This window comes from Plectropomus leopardus, chromosome 6 (genome assembly GCF_026936395.1).
Source record: "Plectropomus leopardus strain MGB_pleo_1.0 chromosome 6, ASM2693639v1, whole genome shotgun sequence".
Classification (NCBI taxonomy): Eukaryota; Metazoa; Chordata; class Actinopteri; order Perciformes; family Serranidae; genus Plectropomus; species Plectropomus leopardus.
The window spans coordinates 18,526,742-18,553,310 of NC_142181.1; the positions used below are offsets into that span (position 1 = coordinate 18,526,742).

Consider the following 26,569-nt stretch of genomic DNA (forward strand, 5'->3'; position numbering starts at 1 on the left):
TTCGTGATTTGTGTGCTCTGACCTTGAAAGATTTACACGGCTCCTTTTCTGCAACCCTGGAGCTTATTAAAATCTCTGCAAGTACTGGATAAAGTGAAAAATGCAAAGTCGAACAGTAAAACGGAGTGTTTTCTAACCCAATTGCCAGAATAAATGTTGGCACTGTACTTTTCTGCTGTAACATTTGTACATGATAATGTAGCGGCTATGTTGAAACGTAACATTTCAACAATACTGTGCTCAAAGCTATAGTAGTTTACTTTTAGTAAAAAATAACTTTTATTCAGATTTTTTGAAACTATGTTAGCACAGCACTAAATGAGCTGAGGAGTCTCTAACGCAGCTGTCAATCATGTCAATCACAGCTTGTGAACTGCGGTCAAACTGTTGAACTAAGCAGCACTGATTAAATCAAGATTCTGCGACTGCATTGTCAATTTCTCATCTAAATCTGTTTTCAGAGACATATTTTAGTTTATTCTTTAGCTGTAAAATGACAAAGTTTCTGACCCAGGAGAAGAAAAAACAAAGTCTGCACACCAGATTGTGCTCCCATGAATATTTCACACATTTACCACCAAGTGACGATTTGAGCTACATGCTCTTCTTCATGTAGCTCGAAACGTCACAGAAGTGGTAATTGTTCCAAATATTTATGGGAGCATAATCAAGTGTGCAGACTTCTCTTGTATTATCTCTTGTCCAGCACCGAGTTTTTTGTTGTCTGGATGAGCATGCTTTTGTGAATTTTTTGTACAATTTTATGACCCAGCCACCTTGTTGGATAAGAGTACCAAGCACCACCCACCAGCCGGACCAATGTACTCATTTTACAGCTTACAGTGCACTAAAATACATCTGAGATGAGAAACAGGCTATGCAGTAAAAGACTTTTGATTCATATTCAATCAGCACTGCCTCGTTTGACAGTTTGCCTGCTGTTTACGATCAGGGACTGACAGCTGCATTAGAGACTCCTCGGCTCAGTTTGGTTGTTGCTGACTGTCCTGCAGTCTGATTCTAGCAAATGCCATTAAAGGCAGCAGGAGGAGCAGGAGGGACATGGCTGTCTCATGTACCTTCAGAATGTATTAACAGTTTTGGCATATATGACACAAGGATATCTTCATTTAAGTTACCAACTATGGCTTTAACGCGTGTTTATGTTTAAGCACAAAAAACACTTGGTTATGGTGAGGAAAAGATCACGTTTTGGCTTGAAATACCCAACTTTGGTGCCACAATCAGGGCTGCAAAAGCAGCAACCGATTTTGGTGCTGTGACTGCTAGAAACGCGCTGAAATTGCTCACTTATTTCCATTTCAACAAGACACTATAATCTCAGCAAGAACGCACGCACCTTTCTAAAAAACAACTGGTTTTGTTGTTTGTTGGTCTTGAACAGGGTCTGCAGATTCGCAGTTGTCTTGCCTATGTCTCAAACCATCAACCATCCCTTTCACCTCTGAATGACAAAGTCAGCTTATATACATGTAATCACATATACTTTACCACTCTCATAACATTGATATGACACGTATGAAACACACAAATGTAATGTATCAGTGGTTTGCAAAAATGTACAATGCCAAAATGTTCCTCTGGTGACTGGGCTGGTTTTCATGTGACTATAGTTCACCTGTGCTGTGTGAGATCTTTATTATTCCCCTTCAAAATCTCTTTCCCTCTTTGCTGGTGATTATATGGTAAGAGTTCTGTGACTCTGGTGGCCTAACTATCAGCAAAACAATTTTACTTTCCTCATCACGGTGGCTTTATAAGCACATTTATGCGGCTGAGGCAGAAACACGCAATTTCAATGTCAGTAACAAACAGAGCAGTCACTTTATGTGTAGGCACAAGAGATAACCTCAAGACAAATCAAGATCATATGCAAAATGTATCTTTTTATTAGTTTGCGCAACTTATCTCCTGTTTAGATTTTAATATATGAGGAATATTTGAAGAACTCGAGGTCATCCTGCCTACTGCGCTCTTGCTGAGATTATAGTGTCTTGTTGAAATGGAAATAAGTGAGCAATTTCAGCGCTTTCATCAAATATTCCAACCAGTAACAACCTGTGAGGCTCATTGAAAAACACAAAAATGACAATCCAAAACGCTCTGTTTTTGGTCATTTACATTCAAAGTCTGTAATCTACCTCATTATGTAAACATTGCCAACCCTCTCTTGACGACATGCGGAGAAATAATATCCCTTATCATAATAATCAACCTCCCTCAATTATGAATATTATATAGGAGGAGTAAATGAGAAAATACAGTGTCTCATTTTGCCCTGATACACTGTTGGTGTGTTTCAGTCCATGTCACGGGAATCAGTTCTTTGATCACATGCTGGAAAACCTTTGGGAATAGGATGAACTGTGGGAGGATAAGTGTTTGATATGGAAAAAAAAGAGGCTACGGTAAACAAAGCTCTCCCAGCTTGGTCATAGTTTGTTTCAAGGCTAAATTGCCAAAATTCTCAAGAGATTACAACCCATTCATGTTGATCAGTGCCTGCATTTTGGAAGTCGCTTAACCACCCTCCTAACACTGATGATGCATTCTGATGTGAGATATATAAAAAGAAAAAAAGCAAGAAAAGAGAGCTCCTAGAATCAAAGATTTCCTTTGAGAGTGTATGATCAAAAAGATCTTGCCTCCCATTTCCTCTGGTGTACTTGTTGGGAGAAACAGCACCTTGCTCACACAAATAGACTACCCAACACCGCCCCCCCCCCCTCTCGCACAACACACTCCACACTCTGCTGATGACGGCCTCGAGAAACAGAGAGGGACAAAATGCGAACATACTGAGGCACGGCCAAAAATGGACCCCGGAAACATGGTGCACAGCAATCAGCGTACACAATCAGTTGTGGAGGCGCCTGTGAAGGTGGTGAGAGGTGGGCATCTGCGGCTTGGCTGGGCTCAGCAGGTGCTACCAGAGGTCTGAGCATGAGGGTGACTGAGAGGGTAATAGGATGGGGGTGGCACCGTTGACTCCTGCCCAGGAACAGGAGGTGGAGAGGGAAGAGGGAGATGAGGGAGCTGTGAGCAGGAAGGGAGAGGAGCATATGCTGGCGGGGGAGGAACTGGCCCTTTGGTGGCCGTGCCATCAACTCTCTTTGAGCTACGAGGGGGAGAAAATAGAGCTGTGAGTCACTCTGACTAACAGGAAGGAAGATGTATACATCAGCTAATGTAAGCAGGAAAGCACGTTTGGGAGCAAACACACCATGAAATTTATCAAACCGACTGAAAACCTTTAACGGTGTAATTATTCTTTGTATGACTTTATGCGATAAATTACATGTTTTGTTATTGATTTATGCAATGAAAATGGGAGGCTGCTCATTATATAGCACAAATAGGATAAAAGGATGACAACAGTGTCTAAAAGTTGGTGAGACACCAATGCACAACTAATTACACTGATGAAATATTAATCAGAGTGCAACACAGATGCCATTAATCTGACGGCCAGGGAAGAACATCAGTAATCCTACACGTCATTTTCCCTTATAGCTCATTTTGTAATAATTTTGTAGGTTTTGCAAACTCTAAAGTAAAGGGAACCCCAACCGTCGCATTAATCCTGGTGAGGCAACAGTGTTAAACCATTGCATAAAACCTCATTATACATGCAGCACAACCCGAGAATCTATTGGACTCATAAGCTTTTATCATTGAGGGAAGAAGCTGCATATACCAGATTGTGTTTGTGCGGAACAATATAAATAGTTGTAACTTGGTGTTTCTCATTTGCAGTGTCATTAATTTGATATTTACACTGCAATTACAGCAAATAACTACTGTGCAGTACAGCTTCTGAATCTAGGAAATTCAAAGTTCAGACTGTTGACGAGCATGGTGCACTATTTATTTTACTGAGATACAGGGAGGCAGGGGGAAGGTATAATAAGAGAGAAGGGAATAAGAGAGGAGCAAAAGGGAAAAAGAAATGGAAAGATGCAGAGGAATGTCAATCACTTACTGAGTAGGGGTGGTGAGGCTGGCGAACAGAAAGAAAATCAATGAGAAAATATGAGGAGCAGCCAGCTAGGGAGCCAGAACATAAGGTGGGAAGAACAAGAGAAAGAGACAGCAACTGAGAGACAGAGAAGACAGAGAGAGAGGGAGCAAAATAAAGAGGAAGAGCTAGAGAATGAGGGAAAAGAGAGACAGGCGGGGGGGGTGGGGTATAGTGACAACAAGTGGAACGACGTACCCCTGTGAGGGATTACCCAGGGTTCATTCTGCAACCTGAAATTACAGCACGAGGAAAAGATTAGGGAGGCTGTTCAGTGAAGCGTCAGGATTGGCTGATTTTCCTGTCAGAAAAATGCCGTATCCAATAGGGTGTGGCGAGACTGTGCAGTGACAGATGCATCCATCATATATGAGAGAAGCAATAGCTACCATTATCAAGCATAATGTCATACAGCCCACTTACACCGAGGCTGAAGCATTCAGGTGTCACAGCGGTGCAAATGAGTCTGAGTCAGAAACGTGTGTGTGTGTGTGTGTTTGTGTGTGTCTGTGTGTGTCCCTGGCTTGCATGCAGTGATGGAAGTATGGAAGTATTCAGATCATTTATTTAAGTAATTTAAGTAACTAAAACTACCCTGCAAAATTACCCTGGTACAAGAAAACTCCTGCATTATAGATGTTACTTAAGTTTAATTAAGTATAATTGGTGGAATGTACTTAAAATATTTTAAGTTCCCAATGCAGACAAATCTAAAAAAAAAAAACCCCAAAACCTAAAAAATATTTTAAAAAACCACCCCACAACCCAAAATATTTTTTAAAAGGGAGAAAAAACACCCCAAACTTAAATTATTTTAAGAAATCACCCCCTAAAAAATCAAAATAATAAAAAATAGATTAAAAAAAACACCCTAAAACTCAATTCTTTTTTAAAAAACAGAGAAAAAACACCCCAATCTTAAAAAAAATTTAAAAAATTAAAAAAAGAAAAAGAAATCCACCTAAAAACCTCAAACTCATGAAAAATAGGGTAAAAAAATCACACCCAAAACTCAAAATTATTAAAAGAAATCAAAGAAAATAACTTAAAAGTTAATTAAAGTGATCAAGTAATCTTTTTTTGGAAGGGACTGATTGATCAAACAACTAATCATTGCAGCTGTATACTTGTATAAACAGTTTGGTGATTTAATTTATAACAAAAAATAATATTTTATGAACTCATCTTGTGTTTTTTAATGCAATAATTTTAATTTTTACAGTAGTAAAAACATTCAGATAAATGTAGTGAAGTAAAAAGTCTAATATTTCCCTCTGAAATGTAGTGGAGTTAAAGTATAAAGTAACATGAGAAGAAGACACTCAAATTAAAGTACAAGTACCTCAAATTCATACTTAAGTACTTTGGTAATTTGCTATATTCCACCATGGCTTGCATGTGTGCATGTCTGTTTGTGTCTGCATGAGCATAATGTCCCTACTGAGCCTCTGAGGATGGAGTTTTATTGCTATTATTACAACATTATGCTATCTCGGCTTGACAAAAATATGCTGAAGTAGATGCAGTTTCTCCCCATCAGCGGACATTACCACCGGTTGAATCAGCAGCTACACCTGGTTAAAACTAAACAGAGGACGGTTGTATATTTCGAGCGCACCTTCTCTGCCTCAGAATGATCACACTGTTCAAATGATGAGCAAAGGCACTGTATTAGTGTGTGTTTGTGTGTGACTGTTGTGCGTGTTTTCTCTATGGAATAGTGAGTGGGTAAAATGGGCTCTCTTTGTGCAGAAGCTCTCTCTGGTATGACTCATCACCAACAGGAATGAGACTAATCAGGGTGGCGCCGTAGGCAAACTTCAGGGGCTAGACAGACACAGGTGGTGGTGTAGGTGGTTGGCACTGCCATACAGTAAAGAGAGGATTGGGGAAAGCACAGTCGTGACTCTGGAACTGATTGAAGTAAAAAGAGCCACAGACTTGTGGTGTTATTGCAATATTTTTGCTACTGTTTCCTGCTGGTCAAGAAGTCTCTCATCCCTGCTGTGGGGGAAAGCAAGCGTGGAAAAAGTTGACCTGGTGACACTTTTAAAAAGTATTGTTTTGTAAGTCTAAGTCGTGATGTGTACCATGGTTTGTTACTTCTGAGCACACACACAAATGCTTTGTCCTTATTTTAGATGGGTAATTCATTCCAAAGCTAGTCTGCTCACTCATTATTTGGCATTATGGTGAATAATGGCTCTGCTTGTTCAATCCCCGTAATGAGACTCAAACTCCGGGTTGAAGAGACGGTCTTTCGGCTGTCAGAGCGAATCTTCAAAGCAGCGCTGCATGTTCTCCAAGTGCTCAATCCCCTGTAGAGCAAACAGCACACAATGGATGCCCTCGCAGCCACAGTCCCCGCTCACTACTGACTGTCCAAATGTCTTCATCTCTAGTGACCATGTTAGTGGAGACCCACTCTAAACACTGGGGAAAGAGCAAGACCTTTCAGGGTGTGTTCCAGTACCAACTCGCTCATTATACCTCAGAAATTCTGATCCTTTTTTTCAGAGATGTTTTTCTTTATCTGAATTCAGAGTCTAAGGATGGAGAATGCTGCAAGATTTTAAAGCCCCTTGAGGAAAATTTGGGATTTGTGATAACCATTCCAGCTCTCCACTCATCTAAAAGTGTAATCTGGAGAAAAGTGATATGAAGTGCTAAAATATTTAGGGTGATGACTGAGATGATGACATTTACATCTGCCAAAAAATGACTGGACATCACCACACTGTTTGATTCTGTGAGGTTGTGTTCATAAAGATCAGATGTTTACTTGGGGTCTTCTGAGATGGGGATATCATAAGTTCAGCCCAGTTGCCAGAAGAAAATGTTGTTATTATACGTTTGTGCAAACCACAAATAAGTTACATTTGTACATTTCTCATAGTTCATATTAGCGTTTATAAATTGATGTAATATGTAAGACGACCGTCATCTAGAGGTGGAGGGGATGGGGATTGGCATAAAACTCTGGCGAGAGATGCCTGCCAAGCTGCAGACCAATGTTTGACACCAACAAACAACATAACTGGTTGTGTTTTTAATGATTCATTTCTCTGTTTCTGGTGGCTTTTTAGTCCCCAACTGTGGGTGATTTTTTTTGCTAATTGTCGCTCTTCTCTGGTGGTTTTTCAGCCCCAAAATGGGGATGTGTTTTTTAGGGATCTGCCACTGTGTTTCCTGTGGCTTTTTTGGCAGGCAGAGCAATATTTAGGGGCAAAAAGGTTGGGATAGAGGCATGACATCACCATTTTTCCTGTCAAAATTATGTCCCCAAAATGGAGTATTTTAAGCCAAAAAGTTATCTTTACCTAAGCAAAACCATGTTGTTTTTGTGTTTGACCACAGGTTAATCACAACGGTGCTAAAATGTAAAATGTCAATGTATCTGCTACCTGATAACATGCAAAATATAGCGTATCCATGGTTTGCAGAAATGTACATGGGCAACATTTTTCTGGCGACACAGTTGGTGAGTGGGGTCAGGAATGACTTTTTGCTTGACAGTAGCATTGTGCCTATTTGCTGAAGTTTGAAAAGTTACTTTGACTTCACTGCATGTTTGAGGCCAGCTAATGTAAAAAGAAAAACTGTACAGTGTGTGCGGTAGATCAAATGTAAGTTGTTTGTGAACCTTGTTAAGTTGTAAAATAATAATAAAACAATGATCACAGAACATGATGTCAAATGGGAACCATTCAAACAACTTAACAAGACTGCCGGGAGGACAGTGTGCGAGTATGAACCAGTGTGCACTCAGCCTAGAGAACAAATAAAACTATAAGGTTACAATGCATCTACGGTTGCTCTGAAGCTACATTATATATCGAGAGCCTTGGTTGGATTTCAAGGGTGCACTGTGCACACTGATAAAAACAGAGACACGGAGGCAAACTTGCAGGCACACAGGCACAGAGGCACTCAGGCACATACACATAAATTTGCATGTACATGCATATTACACACATACACACACTCAAACACTGGCGCGCGCGTGCACTACCAGCCAAGCAACCCATACACAGTCTCACCCAGCCTTGAAATCCGTTAAGACTGGGGGATCTTGCAAAACAGCTCATCCATTCTGCTTTTGATCTATTCCCCATCTCCAGCCTGCAAAGTGCAAACTGAGAAAAACAAAAGAGGAAAGGGGACTGCTGTACGTCTCTGAGAGACCAAACAAAGGAGAGAACGCGAGACACACAGAGGATGCCGGTGTGTGTAGACTAGTGATGTGAGTCTGTGCTTCGACAAATTCAATATGAATTTCAATATGTCATCTCAGACTCAGCACCGAGAAGATAAGTTTGAGCAGATTGATGATGATTCAGGAGGATTGCATTAATTTTCTCGTTTGATCTCATGCAAAGGTATTGCTTGCAAATATGCTTTGATTTGACTGGTGCCATAAGATGTGTGTCTGACAGCCTCACGTTGCCTCTTATATGTGAAACACTGATGTGTTTTGTATACACTCAGGAGGAGGCAGTTGCATCACACCTTGTCTTTGACCAGCTTCAGATTTCCTTCAAGGTTTTGAGAGAATTTTGGACAAGATGGGAGGAAAAAAGCAAGACGCAGAGAGGTCTTGAGGGAGAGTATGTCAAAAGACGACTAATATTATTTGTAAGCACCCCTGCCCAGCTTTCCCCCAGTCCCACACATTTAAATCAACAGCTGTTTCGTGCAGCTGACACAGTCTCACCACTGTTACATCCCTGCTGGAGATGACTGTGTGAGTGTGTGTGTGTATGTGTGTGTGTGAGTCTGAGAGAAGTCAGATAGTGTTAAGCTTAAACAGTATACGCATGCACATGTTACACAAGGTTTTATATTCAGTATCACACCCGTTCATCTTAGGGCAGACATTCTAATCACACTTCAAAAGCAATACATTAAATTACATTTATCACTTGTGATTAGTATTCATCCGAATTCGAGTAAATTAAATGAAACTGTAATGAGAGGAAATCTCATCAAAGTGACTTGAGTCTTTTGCTAGCAGACATGTTGTTTCTTCTCAAAATTCATAGCTTCTCTGACCTCCAGGACTGTCTGCAGCACTAAGGACATTTAACTCATAACAGAGACAGCTTTGTGTGCAATAAACTGGAGGAGATAAAGCCGCTCATAAACTGATCCACTGCTTTGCAACTGAACATTACTGACATTAGTGAGAGGGCATGTGGCCTGTAACTGAACTTTGTAGAACAGTTTCCTGCACCAGAACACTTTCTCTAAACACGTTTTACATGGTGATATGATGTTAAAAATAAAATAAGTGTACGCCAAACATAGAGCATCAGTAACAGCAGAGAGATTAAAGCAACTTAAAAGAAGGAGATACCCCAGGGAGGACTGAACATAAAAAAACTGAAGCGAGAATGCAAAAGGTTGCTTGGGGAAGTGATAACAAAGATGATACTGAATTCACACTTTTAATTCGAGCTTCCAGGCGGATGATTCCAAAGTCTTAAGTTCGCAGCTGGAAAAGCGCAAAGCACCTTCACAACGAAATGAGCAGAAGTGGGGGGAGGAAAGTTGGCGCGTAAACAAGGTGAAAGAGAAACTGTGTTTAATGGATGATCCTCAGAAGTTAATGTAGTCTGACGCACTGCCATTCCAGTGGCTGGAAACATGAACTACACATGCATATAAACATGAAAACTCAAACACGCATATCATCTCTGATACATGAGATATCATACTGGAACGCTCAGTCCTGATGAGCTTTTGAATATTGTTAGCAGGATGTGGATAACAATAGATAAAACACTGAATAAATGAAAATATCATATTGAGAGCCAGGGAAGAGAAATCTTTTTTCCAGCAGGCTCTACAGTCCCTTGATCTGATCCTCAGAGATGCTGTGCAACTTTTCGGGGACAATTTTATTTAACAGTGTAATAACACAGCTGCATTGCATGCTGGCACATAAACACTGGATTTATATCACTACTATTTCTTCTCCCCTGCTGGCAAATAGCAGTTTTCCATTCTACTCTTTGTCCCCAGATAAGCAATATTGTATACTTCCTTTGTTGACAATTATGAGGGTTTTTTTCTCACACATTTTAAACTTCACTGAAATTTTATGAATTTTCCAGGCCAATTTTGTCATGAGCCACTATTAAATCCGGACCCCGATAAAGACACATATAAAATGATTCATGGCAAATTTATGTATAACACCTGAACACCTTGTTTTAGGAGGCCATCTGGAGCAACTTTACATCTGATTAAAACTGCCACCTTCTGCAATGTGAAACTTGCTGTAATTATTGTTTGCAATTAAACAGCTGTAACACAGTCACCGACTTACCCTCCCTCTAATAAAGACTCTCCCTCTCTCTGTCTGTCTGTCTGGCTCTCCACACACATTACATGGGCATTATTTCTTCAGTCTGCTTGAAGCAATTCTTATTAGAGACTCCAACTAAACTAAACTAAAATAAAGTTAAGTCAAGTAAAGTAGCCTAAACTAAACTAAACTGTTCACAGAGATGCTAAATAAATGATCCCATGACATGTTTTATATGCCCTTAAGCATTTAGTCAGAAAATAACTTTTTTAACTGGAGCAAAGTAGTTCAACTTGATGTAAAGTGTCTGATTTTTGCTAGAAATATACTGGATGAAGAGGAGAGAGGTTTGTTTTCAAACTCCACTGAAAAAATGAAATTCATTTTATTTAATAAAGTGGAGAAAGAGAAGAAGTGGTTCTGCCTGATAATACAATTTAGTAGTGACTAACATGGGTAGGAAAAAAAATGATACAGTGTAGTATCATAATATTTTTGTATGGCAATATGATATCAATGCACAAATGCCAAGAATATATTTTTGTGTTATATAGATTATTAATATTACAAATACAAATCAAACTTTTTGTGGCATACTATAAGAACGGAATCAACTGTTTATTTGTCAGTCCACTTGATACGATTTGCTGCAACGAAAATGACTGAAGTGAGATGAACAGACTGAAAAATTGATCTCATTAGATAAAACAGACAAAGCTTTACTTTGGGGACATGAAAAAAAAGTAATAAATTGCAATATATGTTATTGCAATATGCAGCATATCTTGACACATTTAAAACCACAATATTGTATCGTGACTTATGTATTTTGCAGCCTCTGGTGATAGTTACAAACATAACCATAACAGAGATTATTGTCTGTGACTACAAATTACAAATGGCCCCTCAATACCTCAGTAAACACTACAATTTACCGCTGTTAACTAAACATCTCATATACAGGCTGCTGGTAGCAACAGATGATTGTTTCAAAATCAAAATAATACATGTATTAATCAGAGCACTCACAAAAGGATGTAGAACTGGTAAATATTTTTTAATTTATGAACAAGTCTCTGTCAAAATCAGTCAAGAAAAGTGTTATGGCATATTTTGTGTGGAGAATGTACCCTATATGTAGTCTAATGTTACCCCCACATAGGGCAAACATGAGACACGAGAGAATATATTTATTCAACCAGAGAGGTCCAGCAATTGGATCAAGTATTGACATGGTTATTAAGTGCTACTAATAAAAAGGTTTACAAAACTCATTGGTATTTTCACTGGACTATTCTTCTGATTGTTAGTGGAACATTAGGGTCCACAAAAACACAGCAGTTGAGTCAAAGATTGTAATATGTTTTCAACTGCTCAGTTGGAGGAGATCACAGGGGCCGCCTTGGTCTTTAAAATAACTCTGACCTCAGTGGCAGTAGCTCCGGCACCAGTTCCTGCATGTTAGACCCTGTACGTCTATCAGACCTGGTTAAGATGTACTCATCTCTGCTGGAGCCTGAGGCAGAGAAAGAGATCCAAGCTACGTCGTGGTGTGCTGAGCTGCACCGGGCGCCTATGATAATGTCCTTCAAGGCAAGAAAAAAGGGTGGAGGCAGTCTTAAATCTGTCAGCCTGCTGTGCACCACCCTGCACCTCTCACCCCTTTACGTTTTCCTGTTTTTTTTCCCCCACTACCTCGCTGTACCTGCATCTTCCCTCCCTCCATCCCTCACATTGCAGCAGAGGAGAGAAATTGAATTGAGTGCATCTGCATCCGCAGCAGAGGGGGCAGCTAGAGTAATAGTATTCTCAGAGACGGTGTGGGAGCAAAAAAAAAGGGGGGGAGGGGGAAGGAAAAAGCAGATTGCCGTAATAAACACAGGAGCAGCACTGACGGGAAATAAATAAATCCAATCCAAAAGAGAGAGAAATTGAACGAGCACATTCACCCTTTAACTGGAAGAAGTCTTGTGTAAATAACACAACTCAAATCATTTCTTGCAAATTGGAGTGGTGCCCATGCAGTGTGTGTGTGTCCGAGAGTGTCTGTGTGTGTGTCTAAAATATTCCAGGCACTCAGCGTTCCCTCAGACATGAGGAAGCAGATGGGTATAAAAAGGGTCTCCTCTTACGACGCCACCTCTGTTCCTCAGCTCTACCTCTGAAGACCTTGACACAAGGACACCTGGGGACTAAAGTTTATTAAAAAGAGCAATCTGGCTGTAAATGCTCAAATGATAATTTAGGGAATTGGAAAGGGTGTACTAGGGCATGTCCGGAGGATTTAACAGTTTATTGATGGTCTCTGCACAAAGATTCACTATGGGGACAAACGCACACAAATGAGGACATAGGATTAAAACATGGGAGGAAGAGACCACTAAAAAATCAATATCCAAGGTTAAAGAAAGTGTACTGCAGCCAAAGATGCTGTTTATTTACATCAGATGAACAAACGGTTTGAGCCGTGGCTGCTGCTGCTGCTGAATAGATGTGAAAGGGAAATGAGGCACAATAATCAAAATGAATTTGATTGTGGTGGCGAACATGGCTAGAGCATTCTCTACCTGAGCTAGAAACATAATCAGTTCTTTGTATTTAGGCAATTCATTCTTAATGCTGCAGCAAATGTAATCTACCCTGATAAAAAGGAATGAGTTGGGACACTTGCTTTCAATTTCAGTAAATCTGCCAGAGGTTGTTTGGACAGCTTGCGCATTCGCCTAGGGAGGGATTTCTATTACTTCAGTGGAAGTAATGGAAAAACAGAACTCGATGGGAAAAAAACCCCATGTCTTCACGTTATGTTGATGGGATTACAGTTTTCAGATCAGGGAAGCAGAATTTAAAGAAGGCATAAAACAAAATGAAAACCAAAAACAATGGATTGCCCCCTCTGGGTGGGGAGGGAGTTGCTGCCCCAAGCAAAGGAGTTCAAGTATCTCAGGGTCTTGTTCACGAGGGAGGGTAGAATGGATCGTGAGATGAACAGGCGGCTTGGTGCAGCATCTGCAGCGATGCGGGAGTTGGGTCGGAGTGTTGTGGTGAAGAAGGAGCTGAGCCAGAAGGCAAACCTCTCGATTTACCAGTCCATCTGTGCTCCGACCCTCAGCTATGGTCATGAGCTTTGGGTAGTGACCGGAAGAATGAGATTGTGGATACAAGCGGCTAAAATGAGATTCCTGCAGAGGGTGTCTGGGCTCAGCCTTAGAGATAGGGTGAAGAGCTCAAATATGCAGGAGGAGCTCAGAGTAGAGCCACTGCTCCTCGAGTAGAAAGGGGCCAGTTGACGTGGTTCAGGCATCTGATAAGAATGTTTCCCGGACACCTCTCGCTAGAGGTGTTCTGGGCACGTCTAACTGGTAGGAACCCGGCGCAGACCCAGAACACACTGGGGGGATTACATATCTTATCTGGCCTGGGAACGACTTGGGTTCCCCAAGGAGGAGCTGGAAAGTGTTGCTGAGGAGAGGGACATCTGGAGTGCTTTGCTCAATCTGCTGCCCCCATGACTAAGCCTTGGTTAAGCCGATGACAATGGATGGATGGATGGATAAAACAAACAACAGCTTCAGTTACATCAAGTCGCACCATCAGGGAAGCCAATGTATAAGTGCCAAAGTGTCGCCTACATATTACACTCTAATTATCCTCCTGCATCTCTGGAATGCTGCAACCAACACTGGGATGTCAAAAAAGCATGTGGTTAGGTTAAGAAAAAAAACATAATTTTGGTTCTACACTCATACGGGAAGCGAACACCGGGCTCCTGGGTGAAAGTCCGTGGCTAATTGGATCCATCCACCACTTCTCCGTCCCAACTGCCTGATAGCAACCTTCTACCTGCCTAAATTACATCGTTACCAGCAGCGTTTCAATGTGACACTGTCCTGGGGCATGTCATACAGCCATGACAGGTTTTCTGCAGCCGTATTATTAACTGATGCCACCCATCTGCATGGCGAAAGGTGGTTTTTGGTTTGGTATCTTATGGGGTATCACTGACAAAGCAGTGGTATTTGATGACTTCAGAATGAGAACAGGTTGATCAAACCCATTAGAGCCCTGTGTTAAAATGCCTTACGTTTCAGCAGAAATGAACATGTTTGCAGCCTGGTACAAAAAAATGGTTTTAGTCTTGATAGTTAATTTAAATTTTCATGACTGTACAAGGAGTGAATTTCTACATAATCCCCCTTTACCAATTTATTAAGGCTTGAAGTCATGCACAATTAAGTTTGGCTGCCATGAGGTACAGGCTCTCCGCCAATAGTGTTCTCGGCTTTTCAATAAAATCCACCCCTCCCTCCTCCACAACCCCACTCTCTCATCTAAATATGCACACTTCTGGCTGTCAAAAACCAAGATGGCGACAGCTGAAATGCCAGACTCGAGGCTTCAAAGTCCACAAATCAATGTGGAGTGTCACAGTAGCTATCTCCAGTATTTTTGAAGTTCATGGTTCTGAGTCAGATCCATCAATTGCCCCTCCACAGCCTCACCCTGCGGTCCAAATATGATCTCCTCTGGATCCAAATATGCAAGATGTGGATGGCCAAAATGCCAAACGCAAGGTTTCAGAAACAAACCAATAGATGCCATCAAAATATCATGACGATGGTAAGTCTCAGTCCCTAAAAAAATGCCTCAGATTCCTTTGTGTGTCTTTGACCTTTGTTTTGCAGTCCTGGCAATTTAACTTAGTTTGAACTCTGGTATCAACCTTGCAAGCTTCATAAAAACACATTATGCGTGTGCTAGAATGTCAGAGCCAAATCTATTCTAAAGCATCGGATTTTGAAAAGCACCTGTAGACTTGATAATGAGACCAATTTGAGTTGAGTCATGCTGGAATCAGCCTTTGGCCTTTTCCACTTCCGGACAGCGTGTCCTCCAGTAACCTACTAATAACCTGCTCGCTGTGCTGTAGCCTCTTCCAGTCTCTCCAACTGACCCTTTAACTCAAAACATTTCACTCTTTCTCCGTCGTTTCTCTTTTTTTTCACTCTCAGGTGGTTTCTATACTGTGATGAAGTGCCTCCATTTTAAAACTTAATTAGTGAGTCTCTTCTCAGGAGCTGGTGCATCTCTGCGCATTGCAGCTCCCTGCAATGCACAGAGATGCACACTTTTGCATGTAGCATGTGCAGACAAATAGAGATACACTGAGGCAGCTGCCAGCTTACATAGCACCCTCTCTTCTGCACTTTCCCACACAACTTAGCCATGTGCTGTAATAAGCAACAGCTTGCCTTCCCCAAACTGCAATAATTACTCATTTTACAGCTTCCTCCAATTAACAAGCATGCTGCCGTCAATGAGCTCCATGCAGAAAATGAGGGCTGGTCCATGGAGGCCAGTGGGCTGCAGGGAGGCTGGACCACTCTGTCAATACGGTGTGTGCTGTGCTTGGCTGCAGAGTGATTGTTTTGGAAAAGTCTTGTGCTTCTGGTGAACATGCTTAGATGGCGGTGGGCTAGTTGTGTGCGACTGTGTGCTGAGCCAAGAAGCAGACAGCGGGGGCTGGCAGCGACCCCATCAGTGCTTACACAAGTACTGACAAACACAAGTAGAAACTTAAAAAGCATGCGTGAAGATGAACATGACGGCACATACACACTGTGAACTGATGTCAGATCGATCAGTCAGCAGTCCTGCAGCTGCCACAGCACAGCATCACAATAAAATGACTCTAATACTTTTGATCCCCCAAACAGAAAATGCTGTAATCCATTCTAGCAACAAGACTGTGAGTTTGGCAACTGCTCCGTCTTTTGAATTTCCTGAAGAGGAGAACGCAGTGTGAGCATTTAGAGGAACAGGTTGAGTTATATTATCCATCTGCATATATTCTGAATTATACTGTTTTACAGCGTACCCCTGGTGTTCACACCATCTGGAGAATATACACTCAGAAACACGTTCACATCCGCACACACAAACCAAGATAGTTCTTCGTATTAGTATCCTTTATCTAGCTCATTACACTGGCTTGTGAATAGCCGTAGCAAAAGGATATGGAGGATTACAGCCTATTCCTTTAACATGATTAGTCATTCCAACAAGAAATGGGAGTGAAGGTCACTGTTGTTGCCTAAAGTATTCAATGTGGTGACAGCTAAAGCAGTGCACGCACAGTAAGAAAAAAAAAGCCCCAGCTGTTGTTTGATATGCAGAAATATATTTCACCTTTTCTTGTTTTATAGGTCCGTCTTTGCCTCTTTTTGTTCTGTTCAATTTTTCTCTCGCACGCCCTTTCTGTCTCATTTACTTGCCGCCTGTCATCCTCATTTCTCTTCCACCCTCTCTTTCCCCCTCCACCTGCCTTTCTCTCCTCCTCTGCGGATTGTTATTGGTTGCAGGTGCCAGTGGTGCTTCGGCCAGAGCAAGGACAATGCCATGCCAACTTCTTACACCATCATCATTGGCCTACCTGGCTGCCAGCACAGGAGCAGCTGGGAAATTTACTTTGCTTGCCAAAACTGAACAAATAAAGATGATTGCGTAATGCAGCCACATCATATCATGAAAATAAGGACGGCTAACTGAACTGTCATCTGAATTGATTGTTTTCAAGCTTAAAGTGATTCTAAAACTTAACTTTTGTATTATGCTTGTATAGTTATGGGGCTCTAGAGAGGTCATTTCAGATGATATTGCAACTTATACTCACTGTGATGAATTTTGCATCAGACCGCACTTGGTCAAATGCACTTTTTAATAACTCAACGATGAATAATTTAAACAAAAGATAAAAAAACAAAAGTGTCTAGATATCTGATTTTAAGTTCTGAATGCAGAGCATTAGCAATACATTTGAGCAGCCACAATGGCAATATTCAGTTATTTTAAGGTACGTCCATAACATTTCTCTTTTCCTAAGCCTAACTTATCTAACTTCACTTGCCTAAACGTAATCTAAGCAACTTCACATTTAGTACATAATGTGACGATGTGCAACCATGTATCTTTTCCTAAACCTAACCCATGTACCTTTATTTACCCAAATCTAAGACATGTAACTTTATGTTTAGTGTGTATGAAACGTAATGACACATTTAATGGGATGCTTATTTTTCAGATCTTATATGAACTGTTGTATCAGGATATGTTATAATATTACAGTCATCCTTCAGGGTTTGACTAGATTAAAACCTTCTACATCAGAAGTAAAAAAAAAAAATTGCACTATTTCAAGAATTTTATCGTTTTTTTTTTTGTTTTTTTTTAAATAATCTAATAATTTTTAAAATTTTTAGTAAAATCCTTGCTGTAGAGTGCTGAACTAGCAGGAACAGGACCAGTGCAAGCTTACTGCTACTCATTTTTACATTATTGGAAAAAAAAACAAGAAACAAACAACGACAAAAAAACCCATCATGGATTTTTTTTTTTTCCCCAAATCTTTAGCGTTCAAGTCCAACAAACGATTCCTATTCTGTCAGGGCTTATGATCGCATTAAATATGCAAAAGCAAAGCATATCCAATAACTCCAATGATAAAGTAATGCAGTAAACAACCTATAATGGTAACTAAATAGAAAGACAAGTAAACAAATAGACAGAAGCCTCTTTCTCACACATTTCCCTTAAATGCTCAGAACATTTCTTGCAGCGAGCCATGTGAGAATGGGAGCAGGAATCTACATTTACAGAAAGTCTTGAATGCCAATATTCCACCTCTTGACCGAGTAACATTTCAGGAACAAGCATGTGAAGGGTTATGTCTGACAAAAGATGCTGGAAGACGAGGAGACAGCGAACCAATCACAACGCTCTGCTATTTCAATCTGCAACTTGTTTACTGATTACCATTTACGCCAATGCTTTCGTGGATGAATTGATACTTAACAAGGAATGCAAGTCGTGTTTGCAAGAGTATTGGCACTATGAAAAAGAAACAAACAAAAACAAAAAAAAATAATGTTCCTGAAAATAATGAGCGACATCTTTAGGCGTGGCTGTAGGCAGCCATAAATGTTTGAGTACTGCCATCTGCTGGAGCGCACCCTGACCAATCTATTTTGGCATTACCATGGCATGTGTGAAAAGGCACAAGACAGAAATGTACCTGAAAGTAATGCATGAGTCAATAGTGAAAATCACTAGCGGTGCCTAAATGGTGGTAATAGGTAGTAATTTACCAGGAACTAAGCGAGAAAGATGCTAGACAGGCAGATAGACAGATATAGGTAGATAGAGAGACAAAATAGAGTAAGGTGGAGCAGACAGAACAGCAGGAAACAGTTCTAATGTGTGAAACTGCCTGCCAGATAAATTCAATTTGTGACAGTGATTGGCTGTAGAGTGTTGAGCCCCCTGAGGAGCTGATGGTCCCACATGAGAGGCGATCTATAGCGCAACCACAGGGCTCGGGATGAGGGGGCGTTGGTTGCTACAGACTAAGGAAAGCGAGTGGAAGTGGGGTAGAGAAATGGAGGTTGGAGGCCCTGTACAGCTTGCCTCATTACCTTCTTGAGAGTGTTGGATGAAAGTTGATGGAAGCTGTTCTTTTCTCTTGTTTTAATGTGCATTTACTGGTTAGACACAGTGTGGGCATTGCAGACCACGATGTTATTACTGTATTTTAACCAAACAAAAGACGTTAAGTGTCAACTTGTCATGCGTTGAATTTGTAAATATTTTGCTTAAACTGTGTGTGAGTGTGTGTGTGGGTGTGTGTGGGCAGCGAGCCACTTTCTATATCTCTGCCAAGGCCCTGGCACCTCTCGTGTCTGCCTGGCTGAAGCAGCCCCAACCCAGCAGCATGTGGGAGGTGTTAGTCAACAAAACAAACAACACCCCCATCCTGTCCCCTGTCTAACACCTTGCCTCTCCCCATTAACATAACTGGCAGGGTTGCTTTATAATACTTCTGGTTGAAATCATCACATTAGGCCTGATAGCATTATCCTTCTGCTTGACTGGCCCAGTGCCAGTATAAAGAGGGGACATGCGGAGACGCAGACAAGGTTAATACAGGCAGATGGGCTGTTGTCTGACTCTTGTACAGGTAGGTAAGATTTTTCACACACTAAGACAGGAGCTCAATCCCTTCTTTCATCCTAACTGAGAGGGTCAAACGTTTTAAAACTGAGGTTTAAAACAGTTGTTCCTCCCTGCACTGCCAGACTGCTTGTGTCTTGTCTCTATCTCATAATAGTATACCAACAACTACTTAAAATGCTGTAGATAAGAAAGCACAAACATAGCTATCGGCAGCAGCAGAGTGGTGACTGTTTGTTGGATTATGGATAAGTTAATAGCCATCATACATAATGCAGCATTGACAGAAAAAACACAACAGTCAGGGCAGCCGGGAAAACACAGCTGTCAGGGTGAGAGACAGGTACTTCCAGAGGAAATACAATGCATACTTCCCTGCAGTGCCATGAAAAAGCATAAACTTGGGGGATTATAGTTATGACTTTACATCAAGCATGAGGCCTTAAGATGAAATGAGAAATACTGAGTCCTGGCATTTAGAGAAAACATGGTTTTAAGAGCAAGTTGTGTGACACTAGTACATAGTATCAGCTGCTGTAAAAGGGAGACGGCATTCAGAAAAGTTTGTGGCATTTACTCATACTAGGACACACATAAGAGATGCAGCAGGTAGCTGGACAGAATGGGAGAGAGTAGGAGGCAGAGGCAACGAGAAAAAGAGGACTGTGTCTAGTTTAATTGGACAAAAGAAAAGGAGCAGATGTCGCTCTGTGTGTTTATAGACGAGCATCTCTTCTGGACACAAAACCCCACAAGCAGAGAAAAACTATAATCATAACTGCGCTGGCAAGCACAGCCACAAACCACGTGCATATATTATGAAACATATGAGAAAAATAAACCACAGAGCCCAGCATTGTCTTCACTGTTGTTTTCTGACATATAGTAAATGTGCACTGATGTAAATATGAAACATGACAGTTAATAAAGGATGGTCAGAATATATATATATTATCAAACGTGGCATACATGCTGTACATTTATGGTTCTGAAAATAAAGCTTGTGTCTGCGCTGACACATGCAGTCCTCATGCCTGAAGCACCTGATGCTCCTGGCTCTAGATCTTGTCTCAAATCCACACTGACACTTGACATACGCTTAGTCACTTGAGACTGTCAACAGTTGTGTTTTAGCAAAAAAGACCCATTTTTACAAGGCTCTATAGAGCTTCGATAAAGGTGATGTATAAAACTATTTAAATGCTTTTTTAAAAAAAAATAATGCATAGCAATTTATTACACAGTTTATAAAGTATTTTAAGTGGTGGACATAATAGATTATAAGTTTAAATTGTTTACATTGATCCCCCAAATCAATGTATAGACTCATACAGAAGTTATCCCTCTCAATCATCACTTACGACTCTTTAGAAGTCTGTGGCGGTGTGTTTTTTCGGCAGAGACGCTGCGTGTATTTATAGGGGTGTACCCCACAGCGCTCAGGGGAGGTTGAGACTTTATTTACACAAATATAGCAAAGTGAAATGCCAAAAGAGAATGAATCTGGGGTTGGCTTTTACTTTCACTGGAAACAATAAGCAACAACAGCATAGTATACCTTTAACACTGCCAATGCTTCATACTTAAACAGATTATGCACTATTTGTTAAAGTTGCGTCAAGTTTTAATTTTCCCAAAACATACATCTTCATCAAACATCTTCATACATCTTCTTTAATTAAACATCCATACCATCACACCAAATACCATTGCCAACGGCAAAGAGCGTGAGGTCATGTTGGACCATCTCTCTGAATAGGTGTACAACAGAGAGTGAAGCTGGGTGTTGCTGTAAGTGAGTATCTGAGCTCAGGTAAATTTAAGGTAAATAGAAACAAAACAGAAAGTCTATATAGAAACCTAAACCAGCACAAACCTAGTTTAAGGCTTTTATCCACCTCTGAGGAAAGGTTGCACAACTTGCATTTCAACAATTATGAATAGCATATTGCAAAATTTCATTCAACAGATGACCAATACCATGAAATGTATGTTTTCTGCCGTGCCAGAATTCCAAATTTGGAAAATAAAGATGACTTTGCTCATCATTGTGATTTTTTTTCTCTTTTGATTTGTCTGCAAACAGTGCTCAAACGTCCTCATAACAGTATTACAGTATCATGCAATTGCATCTACCTTACACCATGCTGTCATGTTACTTAAAACTCATAAAGTCATACTACAGCATATCAATAACGTTTATAAGACATTAATTATTTTTGTAGAAAAGTAGAATTTATAATCTGTTATGATACAATGGAGCAGTTCTCTGTGTCTTTATAACGCACTGAAGTGATCTTAGTTTTAATGTACAGCATGATTCAGGACTCAGAACCTTCCTCTAAACACCGTATAATGAATGCTAAACTTATAATATAAAATGTCCACCACTTATAATAGGCCTACTTTTAAACATGTTACTTATTTTCTTAAAACAAATAAAATGATTTGAGGCTGTCACTGTGATGTACATGCTGATTTTTTATAACATTATAGGCAATAAAGAACTGTTGCACGGTGTCTAATACTTTGTTGACATGGAAACAACTTGTGACTTCTTTAAACAGGGCTGGCAGAAGAAATTGAAAATACATTTTTACTTATATAACTCATCCATACACATTACCTACTTGTTTACTTTATTTTGTGCATTCTTCCCCATCACTTGGTTTACCAATATGGTCTTATTTATCCCTCAATTCCACAGTACACAGTTATCACACACTGTGAAATCTGTCAGAACACATCAGTGTACAAAATGGAAACTTAAGCTGTTTTTGTGACTCATATAAGAGATGTTATCTTTATAAATACTCTGAAACCTTGGGGTATCTGACTATTACCATGAAAGCAAACCAAAGCCAGATTCCTCATCTTTATCCACACCTTTATCACTCAGATGTTCTATGTGTCTGAAACGTTTGTGTTGATGTTTACCTTTGACCTCCTTTTATCCTTCACAAACAACCTATATTTTTCACCTGGGAGATCAGCCACTGATTTTTACTGCTGGTGACGGCTCAGCCCCACTGGAGCACTTGGAGATGTTGTTGATGGATGGTACAGTATTGGGCAATCACTTTGCCCACACAGATTTTCCCCAGCCAGTCTTCAATTTAAAGCAATGTTCTTGTCTCCACCTGCCTCCCTAAACTCCTGGTTTCCTGTTCCCAAAGTGGGGTCCAGGGAATTTCAGTTCTCCATCAGAGAGTTCTCACCTCTGTATTAAAATATTTAGACAATATTTACAATGAGAGACAGTCTGAGATGTTTTTTGTTATGATGGCTTTTGCATGTATCATTATTACCAAATAAAATGATTTCCACACAGGGGGTCTTGAAGCAGATTTTCAACCAGCTTTTTATTATCACAATTTGGATATTATGTGTAAATGAATTGTAGTAAACGTCCTTCCATATTTCCACTGCTACGGTCTCCCTGCTACTCTACCAGCTCAAATCAATGTCATGCAGCAGATTTCCACTGATTATTTGGCTGTTGATGGGACTACACTTTGTGCATGCACAGTTTTGTATGCCCGTCACCACAGACACAAAAAGCATAGAGGCTGATCAAGAGAGAAACCCATCCCTTTCTCTCTCTGAAACTAAGACCAAACTGCAAAACTAGGCGGTGCTGTGCAATGGAAACCATGATTTGTTACTGTGTTAGCTTTTTGTTGCCTAAAATATCTTCAGAAACATATTTAAATGCACAGTTTGGCTGTATTATGAGAATTTATAAACAGGAAATTGTAAAAACAGAGGATGTAGAAAACTGAGATCAAATGTAAAACTAAGCAACGCTGAAAAAGGGTGCATTCTGAGAAATTCACTCGGAGAACAGGAGTACGCCCTGGTGCAAATTGGACGGTCTGTAAATGCTGTTGTACCATTAGGTTATTCAGGACACAACTTTCATGGAGCAGAAGAGCATACTGTGGGTCCTCTGTGTGGGGAGACGGTGCAGCAGAGCCAAAACTGGAGTGAATGTGTGATTAATTTAGCTGTTTGTTAATTCATGTAGAAACAGAACGCTCTGTTTCTTTGAACAGCACCGTCATCTTAGTGTAGAGTGTCAGTTTGGATTTATGAACACACCCAAATCAAAAACATGAATGAAGATTTGTTACTGTGTTGCGTATTTCTTCGCTAAAATGTCGTCAGAAACATATTTTAGCTCATTGTTTTATTGTTATTTGAGATTGTTTGTTACCAGCCAGCTGCTATATTGATTTCTATGGAAAAACTGCCAATCTTGCATTATGTCACCCACCAGCAGGAGCACCTACTAGTCTGGTGCAGTGCAATGCATTCTGGTAGTTACAGGTTTTCTACCTTTTGAGCAAAAGTAAAGGCCACAGCCCTTGTAGCACCAAATTCAAAAGTATTTGCACCTCTCTACTGAATATACTACCTGATTTTATGGGAAAACCATCTTTCCAGCAGTGAAATACTTCTTTAAGACAGATATCATAGATATGAGGTATATAAAAAAAAACACTTGAAACCCCTTCAATAACATCACCAACCCCTGAGCAATTGATATATAGCACAAGAACACTAGTAGTTCTGCCATCCATTCATTAACAGACAATCTCCAAGCTGCTCAAAGCCACTTATCACTTACATTTCATTACTGACTACTTTCAGTCGTCCTTGTAATCCTGGTGAATTTGTTCAATTTAGAGGATATTAGGAATTTGACACAGTGTCCCTTGGTGTGAAAGTGAGACACAGAGTTGTCAGGGGAGACCAGTTTCATAGGTTGTACAGAGTGGTTCAGGACAAAGACTGAAAGCCCTGTGGTGCGTACAGTGTTATCACAAGAGGAAAGAGCACAACAAGTCCACTTGTGTAGGAAGCTTGAAATCCCAGCATCCACTGAGGCAATACTGGAGTGACTGGTATTGATCGCACCACCCACAAATCCCTGCTGATGTATTATAGCCGTTTTGTGAGACAAGACTAAAATCTAACAAAGCCAACACCTTCTGACTTCTGTTTTAACCTAAATTCATTTGCCATAAAAACACATCTTTGTACCTTTACATAGGCCTCTCTAATATTATATTTCGTCCTCTGGCTCTTTGACACCTCTGCTCGCGGGAAAATGGGGATTGTTTGCACCAAAAGATGTCATTTGAACGAGTGTTATAACGGCTCCCCGCTGTATGATCCAGTTGGAGTTACCTTGCTGCCATAAAGACAACTGTAAAATTTGCCAGAAATAGTGCCCTACTGAGATCAGGGTTGTGCTGAAGAGCTTTGTGCTCAGCAGTAACAGGTGTATTACTAGTGTCTATCTAAAGAGAAAATGGAAGAATCGGGGCGAGCCACTTCTGAAATACCACACTATTTATATGTAAATTCTTTTGAACCAGTGCACTTTATGCTATAGCAAGCTGCACTGATGCTGCCCAAATCCACAGCCTGTGATTGCCTTGAAGACAGATAATACCAACATCAGATTTGTAAGACTGGGAGGTACTTTACCTGCCTTAGGCCATCTTTGCTGTTTTGCATGATCCTCAGGGCGTAGTTAGACCGTTGACCTTTGCTGTTGAATTCGATGTGGCCTGTTAGACCTTCCAATTCTACCTATCCAACACAGAGATAGCAACACGTTAAAAAAAAAACACACACGCACAAAGACACCTGCTTTCCTCTCTGCTGCAACTATCACAAATATGACTGGAAGCTACATTAGCACTACTGGCTCAGTATCAGCATTTGAAAGATGTCAAATTTAGAATAATAATATGAAGACAAGACTGTAATATTTTCCATTTACTGGAAAATAGACGAGCCATTAGTCTCTCAGAGAGGAAAAGACAAACAGTCTGATATCGAACACATGCCACGTTTGAGTATTTCGATAGCCCAATCACTTACAGCCGTTTCTCCCTAATAGGAGAGCACATTTTATTCACTGACAGCTCATCTTTATCTCTCCTCCTCTATTGTCTCTCAGTGTAATGTAGAGGCGAGATAAACTGACCTGGTGGATATCTTTAAAGAAGATGAGAGTACAGACTACACATTATTATCTGCTGTCAGTAAAAACATCTTGGCTCGAAAATAACCAATTAATATGCAACATAACTGAAGCAATAATGAAGACCTCTAGGAGCCTGGCTATCTGACATTGTCTAATTAATGCTGTTTCATGCCCTCCCTGTTGTTGCAAGTAGAATAACCAGAAAATACAGTTAAAAAACACACACAGAAACATAAAAAGGCTAGCTATTATAGCCTACTTAATGGCAAATAGTGCTCTGACTGTATCTTTGCACTTTACACTTCTGTACATGTGTATCCGTCTTCCTATGGTATAAATTTCCATTTCCCTGCTCTTGCTCTGTTGACTTTTTATGTTGATATAATATTGAAAATGTTCTTTGTATTCTGACAAATGTTTTTATGTGATCCCAGGCTGCATATTAAACCTTTATTTGTGAGCTTTATAAGCTATTTGCTCATTTTCCCCCCAGTTTATATTTTTTGTTTTTGTGTTTTTTCAGTTTCTGAACTTTTTGCTATCGCTGTACATTTTACGTTAATGCAGTGTTTTCACGGACAGCCGATAATAAAGTGAACAACATAATTATTAGTGAACAATAGAGTGGCTGGGAGGTGGATTTTGTTATTGTTATTGAGTCAGGCTGGCTGTTACCCCCTTTTCCATCTGTATGCTACACTTAAGTAAACAACTTCTGGCTTTTCCTTCAAGGTAAAGTAAGCAGCAATCACTCCTGTCATCTTATGTTCACGATGTCCAGCAGAGGCAATCTTACCATCCTCAAGTAATTCATGAGGCTGGTGCCGTGCTCCCAGATCTTGGAGGACTTGCAGGAGAGCTGTGTGGCGCCAACATTCTGGCTACGGTTCAGCTCCTGGACCGCCGCCACCACCGCGTATACCGCATCAAAGAGCAGAGCTGAGGAGAGCTGCAGAGGGAGGGAGAAGGTGAAGACATTATGCATTCACACTCTGACACACACACTCACACACACACAAAAGCTGCAAAAATTCAAAGCTCACAACTGGCGAGTGTAACATGTCAGTAGTTAGCGGTCAGTGAGGGGTTAACCCATCCCTGGAGTGGCAGTGAGATTATTCCATTAGATCATTAGAAACACTCTGATCTGCTGACGGTGTCGAAACTACCTCTCTCTCTCTGTCTCTCTCTCCGTCTATCAGAGAGGTGCTGT

At 40.5% G+C, this 26,569-nt stretch overlaps 1 protein-coding gene across 5 annotated transcripts in view; it reads right to left on the minus strand.

Moving 5' to 3' along the window:
• The window catches only part of grik4 (glutamate receptor, ionotropic, kainate 4), a 391,090-nt gene that overhangs the window by 49,907 nt on the left and 314,614 nt on the right, over window positions 1-26,569 (minus strand). For all 5 annotated transcript variants that reach the window (XM_088078927.1, XM_088078926.1, XM_088078929.1 and 2 more), the window contains 2 exons: window positions 26,153-26,305; window positions 24,852-24,956 (listed from right to left, as the gene is read on the minus strand). In XM_088078927.1, the coding sequence (XP_087935053.1) occupies window positions 24,852-24,956; window positions 26,153-26,305 (258 nt within the window). The remainder of the gene's footprint in view (window positions 1-24,851; window positions 24,957-26,152; window positions 26,306-26,569) is intronic.